Genomic DNA, 10,791 nt, shown 5'->3' with positions numbered 1-10,791 from the left:
AGATTCACTGTTATCTAGATCTAGATTTATAATCACCATATATTCAAGCAGGCACAGAATTAAAGGAACATTAAAGTCAGATATGTAACGCAATTGTAAGCAACACTTCCATTATCACAATGTACACAGTCTTTTTATACACTTTCTGAGGCACTAGCTCCTACTGAGCATGTGCAAGAATTCACAATATATACATATATTCATTTTGTGATTGGCTGATCGCTGTCACATGATGAAGGGGGAAAGAAAATTGAACTAACTTTGAAATTTGTTAGAAAAGAATCTACTACTTATTTGGAAATCAAATTAAGTTTGTTTGCATTGTCTTTTTATTATGCGTTAATTATGCAGTTCTACTGTTTTAAATTTCCCTTTAAATCAAGCATATATTGTTACAAAAATCACATTGAGAATAGTCATCTTACAAGATAACTGTATATTTTACTTTGGACAAGAAGAAGGCTGAAAGGTACAATAATCAATCATTTTCTTCCATCCGTATGAAATAGCAGCATCAAAACATAGTGTTTTTTTATATGAAAAAGATAAAACTTTGTTCGGTGTATTTTGAAACTAATATAGCTGCATCATAGCCCCTGCTTATCAATGCCCATTGGTTGATATGTACTTCTTGTTAATTTTAATTGGCTGATAATCCCTTCCTAACAATCTTCATTGAGCAGTAGTAGGTGACAGGAAGTGCACAACTAATACTGGTTTAATTATATTTAGATAGTTAAGTTTGTATTTAGTTCAGCACAAAAAAATGTCTATATATCTGTTTATTATTTTCTGACATATGGATAACAGAAAAATGTTGTCGTACAAGGTCCTTTTAATACACATCACCTGCACAAGAGCAGATATAGACAAGATTTATATAGTCGTTCCCAGATTAATTATTTCACTCTCATTCAATGATTATAATTGTAAATGGAAAACTATGGCTTATTCCAATTTTTAGGTCAACATTAAGTTTTTTTTAGGAGGTCTTCAAACAATAGTGATAGATATTCAAGATTAAATAAAAGGAGGAGGAATGTTTTTCTTCCATACTGAAGTCTGTTATTAGGAGATTAGCAAATGCTGTTAAAACAAGGTGTTAATTATCATCTATAACAGTGCTTTTCAACCGCAGTTCTCAAGTACCCCAACAGGCCAGGTTTTCATTATAGCTGAACCAGTGCACAGGTGAAGTAATCAGCTGATCAGTAACCATGGTAACTAACCTGCTCTCACACATCAGCTGATTATTTCACCTGTGCACTGGTTCAGCTATAATGAAAACCTGGCCTGTTGGGGGTACTTGAGGACCGCGGTTGAGAAACAATGATCTATACGTTCCAAATATGCAAACTGACATGGAGCAGCAGTTTGGTGAAGACTCATGACAGACATGTATTTATATAAAAACGGGTGAAAGAATGCTTATCTTGCTGTTTAAAGGGACATAAAACAGTCATTTTTTACTAGTTTCAAATTGTCATTAGTATATATGTATAATGTAGTTGTTGAGAAATTGTATTGCCAGAAACAAAAATGAAAAGCATTTTTGCTACTAACCTTTTTTTTAAAGGGACTGTAAAGTCAAAATTAAACTTTTATGATTCAAATAAAGTGTGAAGTTTTGTGTACTCTGAACATGATGGTCAATAAAGCTCTTTTGAAAACTCAAAAAAAAAAGAAAAAAGTGAAGTTTTATAAAACATTCTAATTTACTTCTATTATCAAATTTGCTTCATTCTCCTTTGTTGAAGAGTAAACTAGGTAGGCTCATAGGACCTCGGAAGTGTGCACATGACTTTAGAACTTTATAGCAGCAGTGTCGGCAACAATGTATAACAATACTATAAAAATTGTTCCAAACACTGCTGACAAAGGGGTAGATTTATCAAGTGTCGGGCGGACATGATCAGCTGTAGCGGATCATGTCCGCCCGACATCGCTAAATGCCGACAGCATACGCTGTCGGCATATAACATTGGACAAGCAAACGGAATGATTGCTGTCTGCCACCTCAGAGGTGGCGGATGAGTTAAGGAGCAGCGGTATTACGACCACTGCTTCTTAACTTTTGTTTCCGGTTGCAGAAACAGCTGTATCCACAGCATAATAAATCTACCCCATTGAGTGTTAAAGACATCTGCACACTCCTGAAGTCCTATGAACCTACCTAGTTTACTCTTCAAGAAAAGATACCAAGATAGTGAAGCACATTTGATAACAGAAGTAAATTGGAAGGCGTTTTTTTTAATTGTATGCTCCATCTAAACTAAGAAAGATCAATTTTGATTTTACTATTGCTTTAAAGGCTTTATTTTCTGTCTTGTAATGTGATTGATACCTAATTATGCCAACATTTTTATGAATTTGTTCGAGGAAAAGTTTGTTTTTGAACATCCTGAGTTTCTTCGATGTGGCGCCCCCTGGTGGAGCTACATCGACAATATCTTTGGGATTTGGCTTGGTGATGTTGGAGAGTTGCAGTCCTTTGTAGCAGATTTGAACTGCTCTACCAACAATATACAGTTGAAGTTGGTATGGAGTGAATCCAGTATTGACTTCTTAGATGTCACTGTAATTAAGCATGGTCTGGGTTTCAAGACTGATCTATTTAGGAAAACCACTGATAGAAATAGTCTACTCCTCTACGAGAGTGCCCATCCTTTACCCTTGGTAAAATCACTTCCACGGAGTCAGATGCTTAGAGTCAAACGGATCGTGGATGATACAGATACATCTTTAACTAGATTATCTGAGATGGGTGAGAAATGTATCCAGAGAGGATACCCTAGGACATTAATCACTGAGACTATTCAATCTGTAGCTACAGTTGATAGAGACATTTTACTTAAACCTAGACCTCCTCGTAATAAAAATAAAAGAATGTTTTTTGTCTCCAGGTTTTGTAGACAGAGCCAACAAATTACACGCATCATACGTAAACATTGGGACATCCTACAGAATTGTATTCCTAATGTTGAGGGGTTCTGCCAGTATCCAATGCCAGCCTATAAGCATAGCAAGAGCTTAAGAGATTCCTTGATTAAGGCTGATGTGGGTCCTGGCAGGTCCCCCCAACAGGGATATATTACTAAGGAAAATTTGGGATTTTTCCTTGTTTAGGCTGTATAAATTGTGGTTCAATCATCAAAAGTCCATACTTTGTACATCCACAGACAGGCTATAAATTCAAATATAGAGATTTTTACACTTGTAATACTAGTTATGTCATCTATTTGATTAAATGCCCTTGTGGGCAGGCCTATGTGGGCGAGTCCACCAGACGGGTTGGGGACCGCATCACTGAGCACAAAAGTAACATTAGGTGTAAGGTCATCACTGCACCTGTGGCTCACCATTTTTTATCAGCAGGACATCATATCAGCCAACTTCGGTTCCAGGTTATCGACCACATTAAGATGCCGAAACGTGGTGGCAACAGGGAACTGTTGTTAAAACAACGTGAAACCTTTTGGATCTTTAAATTGGATACCCTGGAACCGAAGGGGATGAATATTGAAATCAACTGGTCAGTTTTTTATTGATGGGGTGTTTTCCCTTGATATAAATTGAGCTTGCTCACTACATTTGAGTATGAACTTTAGATAATGAGTTATCACTCTATGTCTAACAGTATTTGTTCAGTTATACTCTGATGGTGTGGGCAATACCAATTATAAACATCATAAATGTGTAGTGATAATGGTTTGAGTTTTTCTAGATAGAATCATCTAATCGGTCTGGTACAAAAGGATATATAAAGTTGCAAAATGAATTTATTAAGTAGTTGCTGAAATAATTTTGTTGTGACAATTTTCTCTATTTAAATCTTTTTTGAAAATTGTTCTGAATAAATGTATTAGTTTGGTAACCTTTTTTAAATAAACATATTTCCTTCTATATATGTAATTTCTCAATTTTCAATCAATGATTTTTTGTAACTAATAATGTGGAAAGATGCTGCTTTTTTTGCATAAAATATTACTGCTTGACACTATGTAAATATGTATATATCTTTGAGGCTTGAATATCTGTTTTATATATATGTAATTTCACCCTTGTCCAGAAGAGGGCAGTAACTATATTGTTGTGATTCATTTCACCTAATGAGTATATAAGGGGTTAAAATACCTTGTTAGCCTATTTAAACAGGTGTGTTCTGGAGTGTATTATATCACATGACTAAGGGGTACTAACCCTGAAACGTTGTGATTTTTATGTCTGATCCTGTATCACAATAAAATTTGGATTTTTACTACAGAGGAGTTTTTCCCATTGTTTTTTTGGATATTTAACAAAGGTCTGTCAGACCTGATCCGACAGTTCGGATCAGGTCCGACAGACCTTGTTGAATGCGGAGAGCAATACGCTCTCCGTATTCAGCATTGCACAAGCAGTTCTTGTGAGCTGCTGGTGCAACGCTGCCCCCTGCAAGGGGTGTCAATCAACCTGATCGTACTTAATCAGGTTGAATTCCTCCAATCTCTGTCCGCCTGCTCAGAGCAGACGGGCAGCGTTATGGAGCAGCGGTCTTTAGGGTCCATCCAGAGCTTGATAAATGGGCCTCCATGTCTATGCTTCATCATTAATTAGCCTGTACTGTACACTATACATTTTTCTTACTAGTCCCATTAAATACCCAGTATATAAACTATTGTAACTTACACAACATGCATACAAGTGCTATTAAACATTGTTGAAATCAACATTACCAAAGGCCAGTTATACTGCAAGTCAAGCATAATATGTCAGGCACAAAAGATGAAGCTTCTGTGATTAGCATTAGTACATATGAGCATAGATATGAGTGACTGTGGTCTGAGCAGGGGGGTGGCAGGAAGCAGGTGCATAACAGATAAGGATGCTCCAATACGCAATGTTACACTTACGCTGCTTGTGGGATTTGGACCTAGTACTGACATGTATCATTTTAATGTGCTGATGGAAAAACGTGCACATATAACAAACACACCAAAAAGGACAACATCATAAAGCGCATGAAGACTCAGGAAGCTAAATAACCACTTCATACTGATAATCTACATATCTACTTCTTTTGTTATACAAATATTTACTATTTCTAAATCAGGGCTTGACAAACCCAGGAGCCAGGGAGTCACTGGCTCCTAGAATTTTACCCTTGACTCCTAACGTTTTGGGTTATTTTCCATATATCTATATACAAATACCACTGTCTGGCTCCTAAAAGTTTTTCTGGCCCCTAAATATTCTTACTGGCTCCTAAACTTTGATCAGATTTGTCAACCCCTGATCTAAATGTTTAGCAACACTACCTGAAATAAAATTTATTTATGTGTCCTCCTTTTTGTAGTTTAGCTGTGTGAAGTACTTTGCACAGATTTTCACAAGGTCCAACATATGAGATCATTCAAAGTCAATAAAAATAAAACCATTTTGAGTAGTGTTGTAATGATCTTGCATAAAAAAGATACCTTGCATTAAAAACCATTATTAACAGTATTTCAGTCCATCTGAATATAATTAATCTAGTAGTTTTTGCTATAATCATCTACTGCTGTGTTTTATTGACCAATACCTGTTGCTGTATCCTGTTACTCCCCTGCTACTGTGTGCTTCTTGCCATTATCTTCTACTGTGTCCTCCTGGCAATAGATTGATACTGTATCCTGACAGTCATCACCTGCATTTTGTGTCTGACAATTAGATAGCCCTGTATTCTGCTGCTCAGTACTGTATTTTGCTGGCTATTGCCTGCTATTAAGTCCTGTTGGCCATTACATGCATACTGTGTCCTCCTGGCCATTCCATGCTACTGTGTCCTGATGGCCATTGCCTGCTTCTGACTCTTGCTGGCTACTGCCTGAATACTGTATCCTCCTGGTCATTTATAGCATACTGTGTCCTCTTGGCCATTCCTTACTACTGTGTCCTGCTAGCCATTGCTTTCACACTGTATCCTGCTGGCTATCGCCTGCTAATGTGGCCTAAGACATTGCCTACTGGCATTCTTCTGTTACTGCAACCTGCTGATCATTTCCTGCTATCCACTATATATTTATTTGTTCTGTTAGCTACTATTTACATCATGAGGCCTATTTATCATATGTCTGTCGGACCTGATCCGACAGTGCGGATCAGGTCCGACAGACATCGCTGAATGCGGAGAGCAATACGCTCTCCATATTCAGCATTGCACCAGCAGCTCTTGTGAGATGCTGGTGCAATGCTGCCCCCTGCAGACTCGTGGCCAATCGGCTGCCAGCAGGGTGGTGTCAATCAACCCGATCGTACTCGATCGGGTTGAATTCCGGCGATGTCTGTCCGCCTGCTCAGAGCAGGCGGACAGGGTTATGGAGCAGCGGTCTTTAGACCTCTGTTTCATAACTGCTGTTTCTGGCGAACCTGCAGGTTCGCCAGAAACACGGGGCGTCAAGCTCCATTCGGAGCTTGATAGATAGGCCCCCATGTATCTTGCTAGGTATTCTTGTCTGTGATTCAATCAAATTACCATTTGCCCATAAACAATATCTTCCTGGACTTTACTTAGATACTACTTGATAGGGTTTCGCCAACTGGACTATGGCAACAGTTAAATCTTGATAATGTTGACAATATCAGCGCTCTATTCTTATCCTCATCCAGTCTTCAAACTACTATTATCTAAACTAAAACGTATTTGTGTTGATATCCCAGAGGAACATTTGTGGTATAGGTATATATTTTATCTTTCATCAAAACATTCAAAAGGTATACCTGCTTGTCTGCACATCTCTGGTCACCTTGATATGATCTCCAAATGCCACAGTCATTACATCCCCTGTTTGTCTATGTTCTTTACAACAGATACAATGTGATGACTAAAGTGTCTATGAGACAGAGCTGTATGTTCACATAAGAACAGTATATTTTATTTCAATTTGCTATTTTATAAAATCCAAAAGTTTCTTATAAGGCTTATGGATGCATTTTCATCCATAGCTTTAGATATGTTGGAATTATCCCAATCAGCATGAAAACAATATTTTAAGATGCTTAACTGCTTTTCTTTCATATGCATGTTAGAATCTCCTTAAAGGACCAGTCAACACAGTAGATTTGCATAATCAACAAATGCAAGATAACAAGACAATGCAATAACACTTAGTCTGAACTTCAAATGAGTAGTAGATTTTTTTTTCTGACAATTTTAAAAGTTATGTCTTTTTCCACTCCCCCTGTACCATGTGACAGCCATCAGCCAATAACAAATGCATACACGTACCATGTGACAGCCATCAGCCATTCACAAATGCATACACACTTATTCTTGCACATGCTCAGTAGGAGCTGGTGACTCAAAAAGTTGAAATATAAAAAGACTGTGCACATTTAGTTAATGGAAGTAAATTGGAAAGTTGTTTAAAATGGCATGCTCTATCTGAATAATGAAAGTTTAATTTTGATTGAGTGTCCCTTTAAGTACAATATCACTTTCAGCAATATCAAGATAATGGTCACAGATCTTTCCTGCCTTGATATTTCAATAGTGGTTTGATTAAAATGTTCAACTGGACATGTGATTATGTCACTCGAATTAGTGTTTTGGCTTTAATTTTACTTTAAAGGGACATTATAGTAGAAAAAAGTACAGGTTATAATTTGTTAGACCACGTCATTTTAACACTAGCAACCACTGCAAAGTAATGCTCAGGAGCATGTCATTTTTCTACTATAATGTATTTCCTTGATTAGAGAACTGTTACTGTTTTTTGGTATGTGACAATATTATTTTAGCCTTTTATAATTATGAGACTTTAGTTTTGCATTTATGTTCTACAACAAACATAGCCATAGAGGCCGAATTATCAAATGTCTGTCGGACCTGATCCGACAGTGCGGATCAGGTCCGACAGACATCGCTGAATGCGGAGAGCAATACGCTCTCCGTATTCAGCATTGCACCAGCAGCTCACAAGAGCTGCTGGTGCAACGCCACCCCCTGCAGACTCGTGGCCAAATAGCCGCCAGCAGGGAGGTGTCAATCAACCCGATCGTACTCGATCGGGTTGAATTGTGGTGATTCCTGTCCGCCTCATCAGAGCAGGCGGACAGGGTTATGGAGCAACAGTCTTTAGACCGCTGCTTCATAACTGCTGTTTCTGGCGAGTCTGAAGAAACACGGGGCCTCAAGCTCCATTCGGAGCTTGATAGATAGGCCCCAAAGTGTGTATTTTATGTCTGTATATCTATATGCTAAACAAAAATGAAAAAGGAAGGCTGCTGAGCAACAGGTGAAAAAAATGTTTATTCTATTAAAAATAAAAACGGTAAAGACACAACAAGGCAAGGAAGGGTATTAGCCATCTAACATGTTTCGCGCAGACAAGCGCTTACTCATAGACGCTAAGGTACCTGTGTTTTTAGCGTCTATGAGTAAGCGCTTGTCTGCGCGAAACATGTTAGATGGCTAATACCCTTCCTTGCCTTGTTGTGTCTTTACCGTTTTTATTTTTAATGGAAAAAACATTTTTTTCACCTGTTGCTCAGCAGCCTTCCTTTTTCATTTTTGTTGAGCCTTTTGCGGTTGTCCTCCGCTCTTTGGTTGGCTCCACACACCCCTCTCTTGGTCTTGGTCTGATCCATTCACCCTTGTCCTTTTGCGGAAGTTTACTGTAGCAGCACTACCTCTCCTCATATCTATATGCTACCTACATGTTTCATAGTTTCCATCCAAACAATAATTTGAAAACGTTTTAGATACTTACGAAACTGTGACAAGATCCAGTAACCAATGTGTGCGCACTTGCACAATGCCTCCCTGAGGTACCGAAGAAATGTAAGCCAAGTTCAGTCTCTGATCTTTGCCAAGAAAATAGTTTTCTGATTGGTCGTGTGGTAAAGGAGGGCTACAAAACAAACATTTTTTGTGTCAGCATTGATTTCATTAGAATGACTGTAATTCCTACATCTCAATTCAAACATAAAATAACACCAAGCTAATTATAATATTTTTGCAACAAGATAGATAGATTGATAGATAGACAGACATACAGGGAGTGCAGAATTATTAGGCAAATGAGTATTTTGACCACATCATCCTCTTTATGCATGTTGTCTTACTCCAAGCTGTATAGGCTCGAAAGCCTGCTACCAATTAAGCATATTACGTGATGTGCATCTCTGTAATGAGAAGGGGTGTGGTCTAATGACATCAACACCCTATATCAGGTGTGCATAATTATTAGGCAAATGAGTATTTTGACCACATCATCCTCTTTATGCATGTTGTCTTACTCCAAGCTGTATAGGCTTGAATGCCTACTACCAATTAAGCATATTAGGTGATGTGCATCTCTGTAATGAGAAGGGGTGTGGTCTAATGACATCAACACCCTATATCAGGTGTGCATAATTATTAGGCAACTTCCTTTCCTTTGGCAAAATTGGTCAAAAGAAGGACTTGACAGGCTCAGAAAAGTCAAAAATAGTGAGATATCTTGCAGAGGGATGCAGAACTCTTAAAATTGCAAAGCTTCTGAAGCGTGATCATCGAACAATCAAGCGTTTCATTCAAAATAGTCAACAGGGTCGCAAGAAACGTGTGGAAAAACCAAGGCGCAAAATAACTGCCCATGAACTGAGAAAAGTCAAGCGTGCAGTTGCCAAGATGCCACTTGCCACCAGTTTGGCCATATTTCAGAGCTGCAACATCACTGGAGTGCCCAAAAGCACAAGGTGAGCAATACTCAGAGACATGGCCAAGGTAAGAAAGGCTGAAAGACGACCACCACTGAACAAGACACACAAGCTGAAACGTCAAGACTGGGCCAAGAAATATCTCAAGACTGATTTTTCTAAGGTTTTATGAACTGATGAAATGAGAGTGAGTCTTGATGGTCCAGATGGATGGGCCCGTGGCTGGATTGGTAAAGGGCAGAGAGCTCCAGTCCGACTCAGACGCCAGTAAGGTGGAGGTGGAGTACTGGTTTGGGCTGGTATCATCAAAGATGAGCTTGTGGGGCCTTTTCGGGTTGAGGATGGAGTCAAGCTCAACTCCCAGTCCTACTGCCAGTTTCTGGAAGACACCTTCTTCAAGCAGTGGTACAGGAAGAAGTCTGCATCCTTCAAGAAAAACATGATTTTCATGCAGGACAATGCTCCATCACACGCGTCCAAGTACTCCACAGCGTGGCTGGCAAGAAAGGGTATAAAAGAAGAAAATCTAATGACATGGCCTCCTTGTTCACCTGATCTGAACCCCATTGAGAACCTGTGCTCCATCATCAAATGTGAGATTTACAAGGAGGGAAAACAGTACACCTCTCTGAACAGTGTCTGGGAGGCTGTGGTTGCTGCTGCACGCAATGTTGATGGTGAACAGATCAAAACACTGACAGAATCCATGGATGGCAGGCTTTTGAGTGTCCTTGCAAAGAAAGGTGGCTATATTGGTCACTGATTTGTTTTTGTTTTGTTTTTGAATGTCAGAAATGTATATTTGTGAATGTTGAGATGTTATATTGGTTTCACTGGTAAAAATAAATAATTGAAATGGGTATATATTTGTTTTTTGTTAAGTTGCCTAATAATTATGCACAGTAATAGTCACCTGCACACACAGATATCCCCCTAAAATAGCTATAACTAAAGACAAACTAAAAACTACTTCCAAAACTATTCAGCTTTGATATTAATTAGTTTTTTGGGTTCATTGAGAACATGGTTGTTGTTCAATAATAAAATTAATCCTCAAAAATACAACTTGCCTAATAATTCTGCACTCCCTGTACAAACACCTAGATAGACAGACAGATAGATATGTTTCCC

At 38.4% G+C, this 10,791-nt stretch overlaps 1 protein-coding gene across 1 annotated transcript in view; it reads right to left on the bottom strand.

The window, feature by feature from the left end:
- The window catches only part of IDUA (alpha-L-iduronidase), a 287,029-nt gene that overhangs the window by 272,232 nt on the left and 4,006 nt on the right, over positions 1–10,791 (bottom strand). The window contains exon 2 of the mRNA XM_053703291.1: positions 8,730–8,870. Within this exon, the coding sequence (XP_053559266.1) occupies positions 8,730–8,870 (141 nt within the window). The remainder of the gene's footprint in view (positions 1–8,729; positions 8,871–10,791) is intronic.

The sequence above is a fragment of the Bombina bombina genome, chromosome 2 (genome assembly GCF_027579735.1).
Source record: "Bombina bombina isolate aBomBom1 chromosome 2, aBomBom1.pri, whole genome shotgun sequence".
Classification (NCBI taxonomy): domain Eukaryota; kingdom Metazoa; phylum Chordata; class Amphibia; order Anura; family Bombinatoridae; genus Bombina; species Bombina bombina.
This window is presented reverse-complemented; position numbering and strand designations above follow the sequence as displayed.